General features: G+C 48.3%; 1 protein-coding gene and 1 long non-coding RNA gene across 4 annotated transcripts; one reads left to right on the top strand and one right to left on the bottom strand.

Moving 5' to 3' along the window:
* Positions 1-1,995: 1,995 nt before the first annotated feature.
* Positions 1,996-7,429, bottom strand: LOC123368912. The gene is made up of 4 exons (XR_006578928.1): positions 7,357-7,429; positions 5,815-6,012; positions 4,550-5,198; positions 1,996-2,461 (listed from the first exon to the last, which is right to left on the bottom strand). It is a non-coding gene; the product is annotated as an uncharacterized LOC123368912 (long non-coding RNA).
* Positions 7,430-12,184: 4,755 nt separating this feature from the next.
* Positions 12,185-18,457, top strand: TSSC4 (tumor suppressing subtransferable candidate 4). Of its 3 annotated transcripts, XM_045016027.1 has the most exons (4): positions 12,185-12,324; positions 13,503-13,625; positions 15,561-15,633; positions 16,264-18,457. In XM_045016027.1, exon 4 carries the CDS (start codon positions 16,349-16,351, stop codon positions 17,393-17,395), a length of 1,047 nt encoding a protein of 348 aa, XP_044871962.1. In that variant the 5' UTR covers positions 12,185-12,324; positions 13,503-13,625; positions 15,561-15,633; positions 16,264-16,348; the 3' UTR covers positions 17,396-18,457. The 3 variants fall into 3 exon arrangements, with proteins under 3 accessions (XP_044871962.1, XP_044871964.1, XP_044871963.1); XM_045016029.1 differs by lacking the exon at positions 15,561-15,633; XM_045016028.1 differs by lacking the exon at positions 12,185-12,324 and having other exon boundaries at positions 13,138-13,625.
* The last annotated feature ends 1,544 nt before the right edge of the window (positions 18,458-20,001 follow it).

Below are 20,001 nucleotides of genomic sequence, written 5' to 3'. Positions count from 1 at the left end.
GAAACAACCAGTCATTGAGAAAACAGTCATAAGGCAAAGGAAGAAGAGGAGAGCCCCATTTCACTGCGGGAGGCCAGGAGCAGGGAAGTAACCAGGGCTGGGTTTGAAGACCCATGCTAGGAAGTCAAACAGAGCTGCTGCCAGCTGAACTGAATGCTTGGGATTCTTTTATATTGTGGAGCATGCCACAAAGCTGTGTGTTTAACTTCTTCCTCCAGCTGCCTTGTGTTTTTTTTTGTTGTTTTGTTTTTAAGAAAAAAAAATCTAATGTTAATCATAGTGTGTATAGTGTGACCATGATCTACGATTTACAACCAGTTCACCTTAACACCGGGATGCTTCATGAGCCAGGCCTCTGGGATGATGGAGGAGGAGAAATGGGCAGGCTGGAGTGGGACATCCAGAATCAAGCTAAGTAAAGGCAAATGGCTTTTGCCAATAACAGTTGCTGCCGCAGGTGCCCTCCTTTAGGAGGGGCAGCAGTGGGGGAGCTAGTATGAATTCCAAAATGATGAGAGGGTTAAAATTCAGAAAGGCCTGTGGTGGCTAACGAGTGGGGAAACTAAACTGGTACTAAAAAGCAACTGAGAATATCCCAAAGAGCTCATTGTTCCCCAACCTAACAGAATGGCTTTCTGATCTGTCAGATGGTCCAGGCATGGGATAGCTGACTGCTGCCATCCGCCCCATCAGACGAAGCTCCTGCAGTGAGCGAAAGGGGCAAGTACAGGGCTGTGATCCCACAACTGCCCTTCTCTACCCCTCCCCTGTACCTTTCATGACCAGCAGTACAGGCATCCCAGGTTGGCTCCAGGCTCCCACCATTGCTTCTGATGAAACAGGAACGGGAGGGAGAGGGATGTGTGACTTTCCCCAAAACACAAGCAGCCTCCATTCCCTGCTCTCTTTGGCTGTGCCTGTGCTAAGACATCATGCCCATCCTTTGTCTTTTCACTTGTTTACCTGAATGTTAATGGAGTCCAACAATTACTTTACAAAATTGATATTTAAAACAATAAACTTACAAAAAAATGTGTTGGCATCTTTTGTCTCTTTCCAAGGATGAGATCCCAGCCGCCTCTTCAAGGAGAAACAGAGAGGCTCTGAATTCAAGCTTGGGTGAACACTGTCTCCTTAACTTCCCTGAGTATTAATAAGTTCCCCCTCCCACTTCCACGCTTTCCAGGGCCCCTACCTATCCTTTTGGACATGTGCATGTTGGTATCATTGGCCACTTTGGGGGGGAAAAAAAGGTGGATGAGGTGGTTTTTTTTAAATCTTATTGGAAGCATTACAAATAAATGAATAAATATCAATTTTATGCCTTTTCCCTGGGTTAATCAGAAGCACTGCAGAGCATATCCCAATGTGACAATATTTAAAACACTTTCCAGGTACAAATTCACACACACTTCTTTTGTTGTGTTTTGTTTTTCCAGTTCAGTTCACACAGATATGGCTCCTCTGGTGTACATAATCTGTGACACAATCTTAGGAGTACTCTGTCAGCTTCTGGCTCAAATGGTGCTTAATAATTCTATGCATGGCAGATCACTCAATCACGCACATAATTGTTTTACAGTTGTGGACTGGCATGGGCTCAGTACTAAATTCTGTCCTCAAAGTTAGATAGTAAGTGTCTATAGAATTAGCACCTCTCTCTTTCTCTGTGCATTGTTGAGCATCTGGTTTCAGGTCTGGGCAAAAGCAGACTAGGCCCAATGCATTTGTTCCTTCAGGGCTATTGGTGTCCAGATTCTCCAAAGCCTCTGAAGAACCATCACTCAGCTGCTGAGAAATGTAAAATAGGAAGTACACGTAAGGCATGCCTTAATACATTTATTTTGTGCATCAAGGGGCACCTTCAGCTCATTGCATTGAAAGGAAAAAGATTGCCTTGGGATGGTCTTAAGTCATTGACCTTAAACACACATGCCAACTGAGCTACCATGGCTAGTTCTTAGTACCATTCCCCTCCACCAGTTCTACTCCAGCCTCTTAAACATTTAGCCACACAACTTCTCTCTGTACTGCCCCCCACCCCCGCTGTGTTTTGAATCATTTGAAGTGTCCTCTTAGGGTTCTAGAGTCTCAAGCAAAAGTTGGGTGAGTGACTTGGCCTCATGCTCCTCTTTTGCACTATGGTTCTGATCACATTCATCAGTAGCTATCCCCGTTGTCCTGCTCTCCTGCCATGGTTCTGGTGGTGTGCCAATGGCATATTTGTTTCTTCAGTTCCCATGGCTTTTGTCTGTATAATGTCTCTGAGCCACTTGATTATAGGAGGTGGCGGTGAGGCCTGATTCAAAGAACTTGGAGGCACCTTCATTGTTAATCAACAGGCCTTTTTGAACGTCATACCCTCCTTTATACAACAGTTGCACAACACTTTCTTCCCCAACTATTCAGGGGCAATGCTGCAGAAGATGATTTTTCTCTCTTCTGAGGTAAGAAGGACCTTCTGGTTTGGGGCACAGGTGGATAGAAGCAGGTTTTGAAAGGGAAGGAGATAGAGTGAAGACATTTGTGCACATTTTTATACTTCTACATGTAACTAAGTTTAGCAAAAACAAAGGTATATGGCCTGTTCGTGTGTGGTGGATATATGGATGGTGGGGCAGCTGCACCAGCACAAAGTACCTCGGAGATACACAGCTCTCCTCTTTTTTCAATCTCTTAAATCAGACCCTCGTCCACTCAACTGTGCCTTTTAAATTTCCCTTCTGCATTAGGCCTTCAGTCACCATAACGTCTGTTTTCAGTAATTTCTCACTATTGTCTTGTTTTATTTAGGGTTGTAAAGGATCTAGGGTTACAGCTTCTGGAGGTGTAAAATATAAAGTCTCATATATGAAGAGGAAAAATCATTTTTTAGGGCTTCTTCAATGTGATGTCACAGGCTGCATGGCCCATTTAAAAGGGAATGGGCCCAGTTCACATGTGACGAGTTAGTTGCCTCCCAATGGGCCCTAATTGAGGGTGCCTGACCTCTATGGATAGATCTAAACTGGATCTGGGAGTGTATCTTCCAGCCTGGTTAGCCAGGCTTGCTCTAGCAAGGTTCAAGATAGAAAACAGCTATTTGGACATTCTGGCTCAGGGAGAAGTTTAGGCTCTCACACCCACCTGACCTCCTAGGCTTGCAAGCCTGAGCTCCAACTGGAGCCAGAACATCCACACTGAAGGGTGGTTGGTTTTTTTTAAGCACACTAGCTTGAGCCCCACTACAAGTAGGGCAAGTCTGTCTACCTGAACTGGGAGACTCTCTCTCAACTGCGGTGTAGACCTACCCCACAAAGATCTAGGCAGCAGTTGGAAAAGGGGGAGCAGGAAGAAGCTGGTGAGCATTGTCCGGAGAGAGCCGTCTGACACCAAAGAGAGCAGTAATTTAGAGCTGCTGGTGAAGAGGGAGAATTGGTGAGCTGTTGGGTGACTGCTGTGGATAAGAACTGTTGGAGAGAATTGGCCACTGCTGGGGAACCCAGCTGAACAGAAGGCTGTGCAGAGGCCCCTAGGTAAGGGACAGAAGTAGCTCAGCCAGTGCCAGCTGAGCCTAGAAACAAGAGGGTTGATTCTGAAGGGAGGCTCCCATGAACAGTGGTAGGCTGTTCAGACAAAGGAGCCTGGGGCAGGGAAAGCTGCAGGGAGCCCTCACAGGAGTCCTGAGTCAAGGGCTGCAAGAAAAGAGATGTAAACATCATGAAGTATTGCCAGAGGTGGAGGCCCTGGAATAGGAGCAGAGGAACTGAGAACAGAGCGGTGATTGACTCTTGGAACTCTTGTGGTCTGGGGAGTGGTCCATAGAGCTGGAGGCAACTGCATTTTAACCTGTTGTACTCTGAGGGTTTTGAGTTCTGAGTCTGAGGGATTTGCTGAAGGTTGAAATTATATTAATAAAGTATGCCCAGTAGCAGGGCTTGATTTGGACTCAGAGGAACAACCTTCCTTTCCCAGGCAAATAAGATGGCTGTTCATCTGATCTGCGGTGGAGACGAAAGGTAACGCAATCCTTCCTGAGCATATGAAGGGGAAACTGTAGCAGACTTGCTATGGTTGGCTATAGGAGGGTCCCTGGCAGGGACAAGCTCTGTTTAGAGCTGATAAATGAAACAAACAGAACCCTGTAATTGTTGCTTTGCAGGTACTGCAATTAACTACATAACCCTTCCAGTGCTTTTGTTAATATTACTTACTATTTCTGATGCACCATGAAAAATTGATTTGAAAGCTTGCCAAAACAATGGGAGGAAATCGTGCCTGACAACACTGGGGAGAGCGACTATGGGACACACACTTACTAATGCTAAAGCATGACAATCAACAAAGAATGGATACAAAACTGTTTTACTCAGTCATTTGCATTTAGAGACGTTTTTGGGTTTTGCATGCAGGGCATGTCATTTAGGCACAACTTTAAAAACAAGCCTTTTCTTTCTGTGGCTTTTTAAAGGTTGGGATGGTCTATCTTTAAAGCCTTGTAATTTTTACTTTGCTAGAGTCCAATACTCCCATAAAGGAGCTTTTCCATGCTGCCCAGGAACGGACTCACCTCATTGTCGTATCTGCTGTCCCCTGGGGGAGCCACAGTAGTTCACTGGCAGTCTACTGTTGAGGCTTCTGTGGCTGAGTCTTTTCTGGGAGGAGCAGGACAGGGATTCTTCAGCAGCTGTAGACAGAGTAGGAGCCTGAACAGCCTGTATGTGAACAGCCTCAGCTGAGGGAAGGAAAGGGCTAGTGGCTGATTTATTTCAGCTGGGCTTCCTGTGGTGGGGCGTATGAGAGGGGTGTGTGGGTGTATGTGTGAACAAGAAAAAGAGAGGTTATTGTGGGCTCCAGTACTCACAGGGTAGGGCTGGGGACTGGCGGGCACATGCCCTTCCTCTGCAGCTGTGTAAGGCTTTCTCTCCAGAGTCCCCCCCAGGCTGTGATATAACAACACTACCTTCTTGGTTTGATGGTTTCCTGCATGGCTGCCTACCTCTGTGTTTCCCCCCAGCCATCTCTGCCTGAATTGGCTGGAGGAAACTGCTTTACCATCTGTTCGTGCTTGGGTCATGCTTTTCTATTTTTATTTGTGTCGCCAAGCAATAAATAGAGTCCCAACACCCCAATGCAGCAGCCAGTACAAACTGTTCCACCATCAGCGATTTGGAAAGCGTGTCCAGCCCCAGTTCTCCTTCGCATGTGGACTAACATTTCTGCAAAGAGGGAGAAAGAGGGAGAGGAATGGGGACAGTGATCTCAGCCATCAGACAGGCATGAAACAGGCTGCAAAAGAGGGAACTACAGCAGCACATGCAATAGGCAAGAAGCCATCTGTCAGCAGTGCTTGACTTAGAAAGCACCCTGGGCCAGAGGTAGAGGTGCTGGAAAGAGATGGCATGCTGGCAACCAAAAACAGCAATAGTCTAATTAAAAAAGCATCCCGCAGTCCATTTCCATTAAACCTCCACATCTACCCAGTTGGTGACCAGGTGTCCAGTTTTCAAGCAAAATGTAGGGGGATATTTATCTACCTTGTATTTTGCCCCATATGCCATCTTGGATTCAACAACCTAGAATCCATGTTGGGTACCCTTCTTCTCCACCACTTTTGGTTTTGGTATCTTTTTCCATTCAAAGGCAGGAAACTGGCAGGTCACCTGACAGAGTCTGCCTAGCAACGGGGACAGTATATAAGATCAGTTCACCAGTCAGCCGGGGCTGCCCATCTTGGAGGCAGAGCGTGCTGCTGTTCTAGGGAATAACTAGTGCTGCTGTCTGCAGGATAGGTAGGCCTAATACCACCCTCAGGCTGTAGGGAGGGTAATTTACCTTGCATGCGAGGATAGCTGTCATCCGCTGTCCTGATTCTTCAACTCTCATCCACCCACGACGGCACCGGGAGGAAGATCGGTAAAAGAAGGAGACAGAGTGATCACTCTACCTGTCCAAGTTCCTGCTTCCTGTACCTGCCAGTGTCATCTGGATCCAGAGTCCAGTCAGTTGTGATGGAGTGAGCTGCTCCTCAAGCTGCAAGAGATGGTAAAGGAGCAACATCTTGTTCTTTACTAGGACTGATTAGGGTTTATCCTTGGGTCAGGGCTTCAAGCCCTCTACCCTGTTACAGCCAAAGCCTGTCATATTCTGGTCCCCATTTCTGTTACAATTGGGAGTCCCTTAGTGTTTACATAGCTGTACTTACTTGTTTGTTTAACGGTTGCCTGTTAATAAACCTGTTCCTTGTTTTGCACCTTATCCCTTTGTCAGCTTTCCTTGGGGTAAAACAAACCCATTGATAGATGTAGGGTAAGGAGATGAACCTCAGATTGGTTCCCCTGGCCAAGGTATAAAATGCAGTCAACAGGAACACCCGGTCAAAAAGAGATCCTGAGGGCTCTGGTCAGCACTGACAAGCTCCCTGCTAGCCTCCATGCCGTACGGCTTCCAGGAAGCAGCGGCATGTCCCCCCTGTGGCTCCTACACGTAGGAGCAGCCAGGGGGCTCTGCACACTGCCCGTGCCCCAAGCACCGCTCTCACAGCTCCCATTGACCGTCTGTGGGTGCAGCACCTGTCGACGGGGCAGCTAGAGGTAAGTGCCACCCGGAGCCTGCACCCCTGAGCCGCTCACCCCTGCACTCCAACCCCCTGCCTCAGCTCTGATTCCCCTCCCCGCCCTCTGAACCCCTCGATCCCATCCTAGAGCACCCTCCTGCACCCCAAACACCTCATCCCCAGTCCCACCCCAGAACCTGCACCCCCAGCGGGAGCCCTCAGTCCATCCCACACCCTAACCTCCTGCCCCAGCCCTGATCCCCATCCTGGCCTCCAAATCCCTCAGGCCCAGCCCAGAGCACTCTCCTGTGTCCCAAATCCTTCATCCCCAGCCCCACATCAGAGCCTGTGCCCTCAGCCCCCCACACCCCAACCCTCTGCCCCAGCTTGGAGCCCCCTCCCATACTCCAAACCCTTTGGCTCTACCCCCACCCTGGAGCCCCCTCCTGCACCCCAAATCCCTCATCCCGGCCCCACCCCAGAGCCCTCACCCCAGTCCCCTGAGCCAGCCCAGTGAAAATAAGCGAGTGAATGAGGGTGGGGAGAGAGAGATACAGAGGGAGGGGGGATAGAGTGAGCAGGGGCAGGGCCTCAGAGAAGGGTTGAGGCCTGGGGTGGGGCTAGAGTGTTCAGTTTTGTGCGAGTAGAAAGTTGGCAACTCTAGCGTCCATCCTTGCAAAATGCGATGACCTGCTGCCTGCTCCCCATCTCTGCTTTTTTTTTGGGGGGGGGTGGCACTTCCCACCCACTGTTTCGTATATCACCTGCTTTGCTCCCATTGTCACCCACCCACACATGCCCTTTAGTGTAATATTCTTTACCCTGTTCCACTAGGTCAGTTTGTTCTTCTCTCTCCTTTCCAATGCCTCCTTTTCTCCCTGTTCTCCCCTCCGTATTCAGCACCGTTGCCTTTGGCGCCCTCTAGGGGAGGCTTCACACAGAAGCCCACTGGCCAGGAAACGCTGACCTAGGTGTGTTTCCATGGGAATGTTATAAAGATCCCCGAACAGGAAAGCCTGTTGTGTTTTAAAACTCCAACCCAATCCAGGACAGATGAAAGACATTTTGTTCTAACCTGCCTGTTATTGCTGCCAAATGTATTCCAAACACAGCTCCCTTGTCATAAATTACTGTAGTTAGCAACACTCCAGAAGGCAGAGATACATATTTAAAAACTGACAGTGCAAATGAAATAGCAGCAGTTTACATTACAGATGACTCACCATGAGGCCCCTCTTAAAGGGATTCAGTCAAATATTTTAGACCACTGACATAACTGATCTTTAACATTGCATGTTCTCATAGGAGCAATAGCTGCCACAGTGGTGGGGGCCTTAAAGAAAGACATCTCCAAGTGACAGAGGAACAAGGATTACAACACAGTCCTTATTCCATTTGGCTATGATAATAGATGGTGCATGCATCCATTGAGAATATGATAGCAGCTTTGTTTATATGTGGGACCTAGAATGTGCAATGTTTGTTTCTTAATTATTCAGCATTGAGAGGATTGATTAAATAAATTCCTCTAAGGCTATGTCCATCCTGTACACCACTTTTCATGTAGGGTATGCATAGCTGCACACCACTGCGAAAACCAGGCCACGTCCACACTCTGGTGCATAGCTACATGCATCAGTGAAAGGCTCTAGCAGAAGGGAGGCTGCCTCCCTCTGCTGGAGCCTTTCCTTTCCGGGGGTGGGGAGGAAGGCTCCAGCAGCAGGAAAGCAGCAGGATTCTACACTGCTAAAGATAGTATAGACTGGGGAGGCAGTGCTTGGGTAAGTAGAGAGCCATGTAGGATACATAGTCATGGTCAGAGAGCCTGCTTATTCATACCAGATGTGTTCATCATAAAATCCTTTAATACTCTGCCAGGTATGGCTCCAGATTAGCTTAAATAAAGTATTTTACATGCAGTGCTACCTAGTGGCTGATATATATAATGCAGTTTAACATTCTATTACATTTCCCCATTTAAGTTCTACATTCCTACCATTTTTACACTATCACACTGTCGTTGAAGTTCAGTATGTATCAATCTGTTAAATGTCTTTGAATCATACCGGTTTTCTAATTACACTATCTGAACGCATAACAACTTGGTCATCTAGCTGTTCATTAGTTGGAATGACAAGCCATGGTCAGTTTGGAATCTTTGAGTCTTGTCATCTTGTTCTGCACCCATCTGTAGATTTATTCTACTCAGTGTTTCTCAACCTTTTTTTGATACCAGGGACTGGCTTGCTGCCTTCCTAAAATGTGTCAGGGGGAGGCCCTGGCTCACAGACTGGCTGTTGAGAAACACTGCTGTGCATTGTTCTTTCTGAGGAACAAACTGTAAATGTTGATGGTTTCTGTTGAACTGTCCACTGTTGGTCTTGATCACATATGATCTGGGCACTGAATTCTTTTTCTTTACAACAGCTGGAGTTGTCCATCCTTTTTCCTCCATCCAATTTGACACGAACATGGGCATCAGGTTCTACACCTGGCAGTTCTCTGAGTGACACCTGTTGTAAAAGTGTACATAGGTCTATTAGCCTTTTTATCTGATTTGGCTTTTCTCTTCACATCTAGCCACTTTGGAAATAGTCTTTTCCAAAGCTGGAACAGTTGTTCTAAGTTGTCCTCCCATCAGGAGTTGTGCTAGACTATATCTAGTAGCTGTTATTGGTGTTGATCTGTAACTCAGAAGAGCAAGAAAAGGATTTTTTCGGTTATCTGTACAGCTCTCAATTTGTTTGTGTGTAATATGGGCTGCAAGTAATATGATCAAAACCATATTTTGTTCGGAATGACAAATTCTGCTGCAGTAAGTTGTGGTCTGTTGTCCATAACTTTTGTTCCGGAACACCAAAATGAGCAAGAATGCTTTTCAGTTTCTCAATAATACTCCAACATGTTATGTCTTTTGAGTACATTATTTCTATATACCTGGAAAAATAATCCACAATGACCAGGTAATGATGTCCTCTGAATTTACATAAATCTGCAGCTACTCTCTTCCAAGGTAAATCCTCCATTGAGTTCTTCCACCTTTCTCAATAGGCCCATCATGGCTACCAAACTGCAGCTGAGAAGGTTGTTGGTCTTTGATCACATACACTCAGTGCATAGCTTTTATCTTTGTAAGTTGTTTCTGTGGTCAACTGGCTCATGCAGTTCTGAATACCTGCAGGGCTAGCTAGAGCTGTCAGGTGACTTCAGCTCTGGGAGGGACTGAAGGTGATTGTAAGTCCCTTCTGAGATGACTGTGATGTCAGCTCCTAAGCCAATTTTAAAGTCAATAGTCTTGCCATGAATATTCAGTTTCACTCTCCAGGCAGGCTCTGGCATCACAAGTGATAGATCCCAGAAACAATGACTTTTGATTCTCTGTAATATGAGAAAATTCTCTGACTGCTTTGGTGTGACACAGATACAAAATGTCCATATTTCATGCATTTATTACACCATGTGCCTTTAGCTGGACATGCATCATCTCTTGGGACAGGACTTTTTCCACACCTCATGCATGCTGGCTGGAATTTCCCTGTAATGGGGTGGGACTCACCACCGCAGCGCCGCCTGCTGGACATCCTGGGAATTAGCTCTCATTTCACCAGAGAACCCTCATCGAGCAATGTCTGGCGATGTCATACCTGTACTAAGGGGGTATGTAGTGCATGTACTCTTCACACTGCTGTAAGGAGTATGCAGTGTAGCCATAACCCTCAGTCAAAATAAAGGCACTATTCCCTTAGGGCCTGGTCCTACTGAAAGACTTCCATTGACTTCAACTGGCTTTGGATCAAGCTCATAGAGCAGGGGTAATCAATTTTTTTTGTCAAGGTCCAAATGTATTGGTTAAGGTATAGTCAAGGTCCAGACTCCAGAGAAAATAATTTTAAAGAAAAAATTAGTAACAATAATGATAAGTAAATAAAAAGATTTCAGGGTCTGTTCAAAAACGTGTGGCTGTTTGGATTTGGCCTACAGTCAACCTATTGACTATCCCTGTCATAGAGCGATGTTAAACATCCAGGCTAAAGGGCTTTGCATGTCCCGTTAAGCAAATGCAAAGCGACTGTGTGAGACGAGAGCTCCATTCTAAATGTTCCTCCTGGGCTCACTCGAAATTGCTCTCAGGCAGAAATCACAGACTTGTGACTTGGAATTGTGATTTCCCCCCTCCCCCAGCCCTATTATGAATAATTGCTCACTTCACAAAGGTGGCATTGCAAAGATTAGTTAGTTTGTAAACGGTTCTTTGGATGAAAGAAGAACTAGAAATGAATATTTATTTTAGCTAATAGGCTCTGGAATGGATTCTGGGTTATCTACAGGGCCGGTGCAACCATTTAGGCGACGTAGGCGGTCGCCTAGGGCACTAGGATTTGGGGGGCGCCATTTTCTTCGGCAGTGACTGCAGTGGTCGGACCTTCGGCCGCTCCGGTAGCCACCGGCATTTAGGCAGAAGGAGCTGGGGCGGGGAATGCAGGGAGGGCCGCCTGCAGCAAGTAAGGGGAGGGGGCAGCATGCAGGGGAACTCCCCGCCCCAGCTCACCCCTGCCCCGTCTCCTCCCCAAGCACGCCGTGGCTGCTTCACTTCTCCCGCCTCCCAGGCTTGCGGCGCCTAAGCTGATTGGCAAGCCTGGGAGGCGGGAGAAGTGAAGCAACCATGGTGTGCTTGGGGAGGAGGTGGGGCAGGGGTGAGCTGCTTCACTTCTCCCACCTCCCAGGCTTGCGGCGCCAATCAGCTTAGGCGCCGCAAGCCTGGGAGGCGGGAGAAGTGAAGCAGCGACGGCGTGCTCGGGATATTCGTGCACGGAGCAGGGGTGAGCTGAGGTGGGGGGGGTGCCTCAGGGTGGAAGGGGGAGCTCCCGGGGGGGGAGCTCCCATGGGGGAGGGGCGCCTCAGGGCAGAGGGAGCAGGGGGGGGGAGGGCACAAGGTGGAAGTTTCACCTAGGTCGCAAAACATCCTTGCACCGGCCCTGGTTATCTATGTTCTGTGCCCAGTGTTACTACCAAAGTTCTGGGTGATCTTCACCTCCCTGTGCCTCAGTTTTCTCATCGGTAAACTAGGGTTAGTTGGTACCAACCGAACCACCCATGTAAGTGCTTTGAGATCAATGGATGAAACGTGCTCTGTATGTGCTAAATAGGTTGGAGGCGTAAGAGCAGACTAGAAGGGGGCTCACTCTCAGGTTGGGCCTCTGGTTCCTACTGTAATAGACGTGATAAGTGACTACAGTGGTTGGGCACATTGCACTTTGCCCTGTAGCTACGCTGGCTGCAGGAGCGCTGTGGGGAGCAGCAAGGTTGGGCACATTGCATTCACCATACCCCAGCTGGTTCACAGGGCCCTGTAACATGGGGCGGTGCAGTACCAGTGCCGGCCACCACAGGGCACTGTTTAAGTTGGCTCCCGCTCTCCCAGGCCTGGGGGTAGAGCCCTGTCCCCTGATCAGCCCCAGCCTGGCCCTAATGACCGCCCTGCCCCATCCCTCTGCTCTGGCCTGGCCTCTCAGGCGAGCCCGAGCCCGGCGCACTGGAGACTACAACTCCCAGAGGGCAACGCGGGTGGGTCTTTCTGCCCCCCCCCCCTTTGCCTCATGGGAATAGCAGCTCTGGGGGCTGGGAGCTGTGGCTCAGCGGGCGGTAGGGACTCTGCTTCCCAGCGTGCTCCGCGCGGGCCGCCGCGGCTGACGGCGCCCTTCCTGTGCGCGCGCGCTGCGGGGTGCGGCCGGATGTACCCGCCTGGGCCGCGCGCTGCGAGGAGGAGCGGTTGGCTCGCGCTCCGTGAGGTACGGGCCGCGCGTGTTCCCGCCCTGCCCGCGGCGGGCTCGGGCTCGGGCTCGGGCTCGGGCGGGTCGGTTCCCTGGCCGGCCGGGGACTGCCCGCCCGCCCCGGGGAATTGCCCCCTGGCTAGTCCCGAGGTCACAGGCCCCTGGGCCCCTCCCTGCCCGGGGGCTCACAGCCCCGCCTCCCCCCCGGCCCGGGGCTACAGCCCCCCTGCACCGAGTCCCGAGCCCCCGCCGGGATCACAGCCCCGCCCCCCGGGGTCATAGGTTCCCGAGCTCCGCCCCCATCCAGCGTCACAGGCCCCGGACCCAGAACCTCCCTCCCGCTCCATCGTCTCAGCCCTGCCTGGGGGGGGTCACAGCCCCTCCCCAGTGCCTCCCCTGCAGCGTAATCCTGCCTGGGGGGGTCACAGCCCCTCCCCAGTGCCTCCCCTGCAGCGTAATCCTGCCTGCGGGGGTCACAGCCCCTCCCCAGTGCCTCCCCTGCATCAAAACCCTGCCTGGGGGGGGGGGTCACAGCCCCTCCCCAGTGCCTCCCCTGCGTCAAAACCCTGCCTGGGGGGGGGGTCACAGCCCCTCCCCAGTGCCTCCCCTGCGTCAAAACCCTGCCTGGGGGGGGGGTCACAGCCCCTCCCCAGTGCCTCCCCTGCGTCAAAACCCTGCCTGGGGGGGGGTCACAGCCCCTCCCCAGTGCCTCCCCTGCGTCAAAACCCTGCCGGGGGGGGTCACAGCCCCTCCCCAGTGCCTCCCCTGCGTCAAAACCCTGCCTGGGGGGGGTCACAGCCCCTCCCCAGTGCCTCCCCTGCATCAAAACCCTGCCTGGGGGGGGTCACAGCCCCATCCCAGTGCCTCCCCTGCATCAAAACCCTGCCTGGGGGGGTCACAGCCCCTCCCCAGTGCCTCCCCTGCATCAAAACCCTGCCTGGGGTGGGGGTCACAGTCCCCCTTCCCCTGCATCACAGTAGGATCACTGCCTTGCCCTGGGGAGCTGTGAACTCAGCACATGACACGCTGCAAGGCTGTCAGATGCTGTTGTCTGTCTAAAATACTGACGGCGGCCCCCATCGTCTACTGCTAGGGGATCTGAGATCCATCACTAACAGCTGATTCCTGTAAAGCTTTGTCCTGGAGGGTGGTAACAGCTGACCTAGGGTGACTGTGCTCTCTGGCTCCCCCTGCAGCAGGAGGAGGAAGGAGGAGAGCCTGATTGAGAGCAGCATGGAAGATTCTCCTGGAGACCTGTCCATTCAGAGAGATGCCATCTTGTCTGAGTTGTACCATATTCAGATCACCACCAAGAAACTGTGAGTCTCCTTGGGATGTAGGGGTCAGTACTCTTGGCCTTTGTTGTTGAGGTGGAAGAGGTTTTCAAAGTTTGGGAACTTTTCCTTTCTGTCTTTCTGCCAGTCCCAGCTGTGGTGAACTGCCAGTTTGAAAGCAGTCCTTATGCAGGTGCATTTGCTCCTTTCTCCTTCATGTAGTTTGGAGGATTGCTGTTGTTTCTGCAAAAGCTATTGAACCATGTGCTATGACTGTAAAGTGTCATAGGGCCAGATTTTCAAGTGCTCATCTTCCACTTCACCCAGCTAAAGGCCGTATTGTGACATGTCCAGATTTTACTCCTAGGGTGTTCAGTGCCAAACAGTTAAAAATTCTACACGCAATATTCTGCAAAATTCTGCAAATTTTCAAAATAACACTACATAATCACACCAGTTTCAATTATTTTGGTAATTTATTTCAAAATAACTGTCGGCAAATGTCCATGTAACAATACTGACACAAAAAGTCCCCCAGGAGTAGAGAGTTAAAGAAACCCCTAATACAACCCGGTTCCTGTTTTGCTCTGCCACCTTCCCCACTCTCCCCCCCAGAGCCCAGCTCTGGGGCCGCCCAGCCTGGGGGCCCCCCAGCCAATACACCGGAACCCCCCACCCCAAACCCAGATGTGGGCCCCCCCGGGCCACATAAATGCGCACACACATACCCCCGAGCCCAGCCATGGCCCCTCCTGCCTCCCCTGAAAACCCCAGGATCCAGTGGGAGAAACAGCCTGATGCTTGGTCCCAGGCTTTCATGGAGTTTCCTGCATGGTGCCCTCTCCTTCCCTCTCGGCATGCTGGGAACTGCAGCTGCCAGGAACCCTCTAGCTCCCTCTCCTTCCTCTCAGCTGTATATTCAATGTGTGAGCTGGGCTTTGCTGGCTCCAGTAGCCCCTACTGGCAGCTAGCAGCACTGCAGCCCATTTCTGTGGAGGAAAAGGAAATTCTGCTCACACAACATTAATTTCCGCAAAATTCTGCATTGCACAGTGGCGCAGGATTTCTTCAGTCATAGACATAGACTCTGTGGGTGCTCCAGGGCCCCGCCGATCAGTCCCTCCTGCCCCCTCCTGCCGTGAAACAGCTGTTTTGTGGCATGCAGAAGGCTGGGAGGGAGAAGAGTGAGAACGCGGTACGCTTGGGAATTGGGGGAACTGAGCGGGGTGGAAAGAGGTTGGGGGGAGTGGGGCCATGTGGAGAAGGGGTGGAGTGGGGCAGGGCCTGGGACACTGCTGGGGGATCAGGCACTACCTGTCACTTTGGAAAGTTGGCGCCTGTGTCCCCAGGAGTAAGATTTTTAAAGGAGTTCAGGACCCAATGTAAAAAATCTTTTTCTCTTCTTTTGATGTCTAACTGATTAAAGGTTTTCAAAATTTGGCCCCAATTGTGAGTGCTCAGCTCTTTTGAAATCTGGCCCATAGTTTTCTCCCACCTCTGTCGAGCAAATTTTACCATCATGGGTGTAGTGTGCAGTGCTGTTCATGATTACTATTATTTATCAGTTATTCTTGTTGACCACACTGATTTTGACACTCCTCTGCTAAAATTCTCTTTTTATTTAATCAAATTCAATTCTCGACGGGGTATTTTGTAGCCACTGGAAACTAAAAAGAAAAATTTAAAAAATCTGTTGTTTTTCTTCCCTATTGAACTCAGGCTGGGACCATGAATTTTGGCATTGGCATTATGTCCTGAGTGGCTTCATTGGTGTGTGTCTCAGTAGAAAGTGCAGACTTCTTTTTCCAAACTAAATCCCAGAAACGTCTGCAGAATTTTTATTAGCACAGGCTCATGTCAAATATTAGGAATCAGGGCCACACTTGGAGATGACTGAGAAATGTGCTAACTGTTGCTTTTAAAATACCTTTTTAAAAAAATGAATTTTCCTACCTTGTGATGTAGATATTTGTTTTCTAGGGTGCAGCAGCTGAGATCCTTGGTGGCTTTAACTGACCCAGAGGAAGGGAAATTGTTTCAGTCTCAAGAGACAGTGAGTGACTAGCACACTTTCCATGCCTATTTACAGTCTTTATTGAGAACCTATATTTATATAGCTTAGGCACATATTTTTCTACCTTAAAATTTTGCAGTGTATACATATATTTCTATATTGGAGGAAAAAACCCTGAATTGTTAATTAAAACTGGTGTAATAGCAAAAACCTATTTTAACTAGTTCTATATTCTGAAATAAGCCCTGTATATGTGCATTAATAGCTCACATTCATGCACAGAAGAATGGCTTTATTTCATACAAAAATTTATCAAGTGACAGAATGAGGTACATGTACCTGAGATTTGTAGCAATATGACTTGACACAGTACACACTCTGTCATGTACAACATCAGTTGAAATAAGGACAATCATAGTATTTTTTTAAATAGCACAGTGGATGCTGCCACCCCTTCCTCGGTGAGCCCTGAGACTGTTGAGCTCAGAATATAGCAGGGGTAATCTCCTCACACTAGCTCTTTTCTGTTTCATTTGCAGCACTTCTTAAGTCGCAGTTTTCCATGGCCTTGAATTGCTGTGATGTGAACAGAAGAGTCTCTCAGGACATCCTGTTCTGATGTGGTTCTCATTTCACAGATGAATTTATATTTGTTCTTTCTCATTCCAGGCTTTAAAGTCACTGGATATTTGGAAGACCTTATTTGCTGCAGCTGGGCCTAATCCAGAGAGCACAGTTGAGTAACAGCCCAAAGATGGGAGATGAAGGTGCTGGTGAGCCCTTTATGGGTATAGTGGATGGCGGGGTCAAAGATTATGAGGGCACTCTACCTTCTGACACAGTTTCACTCAGTGATTCAGACTCTGAAGACTTTGGCTTAGTGGATGAAGCAGAAGTTGATACGATTTCTCCAGTGGAACCACCGTCTTTGGATGATGTAGGTTATGGATCAGATGAGATTCCTGATTCTTCAAACAGCAACCTTAAGTCTCCTGTGCAGCCATTCCATCTGAGAGGCATGAGCTCTACCTTCTCGCTGCGTAGCCAGAGCATATTTGACGGCCTGGAAGGGGCAGCCAAATTAGCGGCGCCCTCTATGGCTGAAGATAACATTATTGATGGGAGGTTTAAGCGCCCTCTGCCCCCACCCACTCCTTTAAGCAAGATGGCTGCGGAAAGCCTTGGAAGGCAAAGCAAGCCACCCCCAGCTCCCAAAAGCTCTCCAGGAGTCCCGGATTACGTGGCACATCCAGAACGCTGGACAAAGTACAGCCTGGAGGGAGTTTCAGAGTCCAGTGATAAGACCAACAGGATGGCTGCCATGGAGTTCCTAGAGGGCTTGAAGAAGAAAGGAGGAGAACAAAGCTCAGCTATGCAAGACAGCTACACCCCATATTTCAACCAGGACCCGTCCAGCTATGGTGCTGGAAGGATAATATTTACCAAGCCCACAAAGATAGGCATGCGTAGTTCGGAAAGGAAAAGACCAGCAGAGGAGGATGGTAAGAAGCTCCTGAACACAAAGCAAGGTCTGAATGAGAAATCTCCCAAAAAGGGCAGTGACCTGAGGGAGGAAGATGAATTTGAGCTAGGCCATCTAGACATTGAAGGGAAGAAGACTATGGAGGAAGAGGAGCAGCTGAAGTTGAAGGACCTGGGTTCAAAAAGAGAACTTGGCACAGGTTCCGCTCACACAGGTGAAGATGCTTTGGTGGAAACCGTAGGGTTTCACGGTAGTAAGAAAAGGAGTAGGAAGCATTTTCGTCTCAAAGCAGACTATGAAGAGGCTGAAGAGTCTTAAGAGAGAAACTCATTATACCCGTCCAGAGGCCTCAATGTTATTCCAGAAGGCTACCTTTGTTTGCTCTCTCTCAGCTCAGATCTCACTAGTGGGGCAGGAGGCAGGCATTTGTCTAGCACTCAGTTTCATGATCTCCAAATACACTATTTTTAGTAAGTTTGTCAGAAATTAAGGTACAAAAACCCTATGTCTGCAGGGAACACAGTGTGGGCACAGCACCTGGAGGGGTAGGGAGTGGGGTGTGTGCTCCTGAACAAGCCCCTCTGACTGACGCTGGCACAGTGTCAAGTCTTTGACCACAGAGAGAACCTATCCTAACACAAGTACTTCAGCGGGAAGAGTGAGGGATCCAGGAGGATCCCCTGCCTTTCCCTATTCTTCCACCCTCTTATAAAAAATTAGAACCCCCTGGCCAGTGCTGTAGAAGTCTGGAGTCAAAAGGGATCAGGATTGAAGAGGAGCATATAAGGTAGAGTTTTAAAGTATTAAAAACCAAATCCAGTAGGATTAAGTTGATATCCTGATTCCCTACCTCTGGGATGGAAATATTCCCTTAATATGTACCTAATTGGGATCAGGTGGGACAAGGATTGAGCCATGCTTCCCCCACTGCCATCGAAAATAAAAACACAGTAAGTAACTGGCCATGAGCTGAGAGGGCACAATCAGGAGTGGCAAATTAAATGGTTTTTAAGGTAGTCTGAGTATTTTCCCTCTATTACTTTCTAACGTATCTTATTTGGTAAAAGTTTAAAAGAAACATGAGGCCTGTTGAGACAAAACATCTTTGGAAACATTTTAGCAAAGACATGCGTGAAAGCCTCAGCTACTTCTCAACATACTGTGTGTACAACTGAAATTTGTGTGACAGTTTACTGACTGGTCAAGCAGCCACAAGCTTTTTCCCTGTGTGTGAGTGATGTGCTGTGCTGTGCTGATGTCTCACCTCCATAATTTGCAGTGCTTCCATTTTGACTCTTAAGTGGACTAATCGGAAGGGAAGGACTTGTACTAAGAGATTCTCTTTATACTTTGGATGTCAATAAAAACATTTAGTTGTAATTTGGTTTCTGGGTCTGTTTTCCACCTATAGTGTATTAGCATCAGACACAACTATGAATATTAGTAGCGAAGTATAGACACAATTTCATTTGGCAAGGTGGGATTTCAGGTAAGAATCAGAGGATTTTACTCTAAATATGTAGAGAGAGGCTTTTTTTTTTTCCTCTCTTGGTCTTACTACTTTTTTTTTTTTGGTAACACTGGAGTAGCTTTACAAGTGCAAATGGACTCATTAACACAACAATAATGAATGTTAAACTTTTACATAGCACTTTACAAATATTCATGTGAGACAGGTTAGTAAGTTCTGACATTGCCTTTGGTTAGATGAGGGAAAACTGAGGTTGAAAAGTTACATTCTTAGAATGGATATTCATACTGTGTTTCTTAACGACTGGTCCGGTCCCTGAGATCTGCCTGCCACAGTTTAGGAAGGCAGCAAGACAGTCCCTGGTATCAAAAAGATTGAGAACCACTGCTATAAAAGACAGCACGTTGCTTAGGCAATTTGGCGGATTTATCATGGCCAGTGTTGTAGATTAACAATTTAATATGCAATTAATCAGCCAAGTTGTAATATTTATAACTGGGCAGTAAAAGGCCATCTCTTCTTTCCTTGAAATCTGCAGTTTCACTACATTCATTCATTGTAGCTAGAGATCCATTGCTTAAACCCTCATGCAAACTTGGGAACATTACTGATAGGGTGCTTGAAATCTCTAGAGAGAAAATTCTTGGCTGCAGGACAGGAACCATGGCTTCTTTTTCGTTGTGCAGTCCAGAGCATCTGGTTGTTGCTTCCAGAAAAAAATAATTATGTACAATGGGTAGAGGGTGGGGCAGTAGTGTCAGTTTTGGAAACTGACCTTGTCCAGGACAGATTGGCTTGGAGTGCAACAATGAGGAACAATTAGAGACTATGGACATTCATAGGACATACCTAAATACATAAATCCTGCTGGTTTGAAGGGGACGGGCAAAAACTCAGATGAGGTATAACTTCCAGAGTAGTCACCGTATAGTTTGCTTTCAAATAAGGATCTGAATTCACTGATGACATCAGTAATGTCAGGAAGTGTTTTGGTTTGACAAACCGACTACTTCCTAAACACAAAGTGTCCCTAAAACAGTAGCCATTGGTTCCACCTCTCTGTCCCTAAAGGTGAATGAACTATTGTAGCATGGATGCCAAAACTATTCCCCTGTGTAGGCCACAGTGATGTGACACAGCTGACTTGAAAATAAGATGAGCAAATTCCTATAGGAGGAAGTCCTTAACACCTTTATTTCCATTAACAAGAACCTCTTGCTTGAAAGCTGAGCATAAAAGGCATTATGACCTGATCTTCAATTTTTTTTTATTTTAAATTTTTGTGTGTGGTGGTGCTTTTCTGAGATCAAGAAACCTGATGGGGGAGGTGTATAACTTACCAAGAGCAGCATTTATGATACATAGGAGCCTATAGGTATAATATTTGCTAGGAAATCCAATTTAATTGAGGCATGTCCATCCAAGAAAGCCAGAAGTCCACTACATTTTGCCA

The sequence above is a fragment of the Mauremys mutica genome, chromosome 4, assembly GCF_020497125.1.
Source record: "Mauremys mutica isolate MM-2020 ecotype Southern chromosome 4, ASM2049712v1, whole genome shotgun sequence".
Lineage (NCBI taxonomy): Eukaryota > Metazoa > Chordata > Testudines > Geoemydidae > Mauremys > Mauremys mutica.
The sequence above is the reverse complement of the archived record's forward strand: the minus strand, read 5'-3'. Positions and strand labels throughout refer to the sequence as shown.

What these genes read in the sequence shown, in the direction of transcription:
- TSSC4 (XM_045016029.1), top strand. Translation starts at nt 16,349, where the DNA reads ATGGGAGATGAAGGTGCTGGTGAGCCCTTTATGGGTATAGTGGATGGC.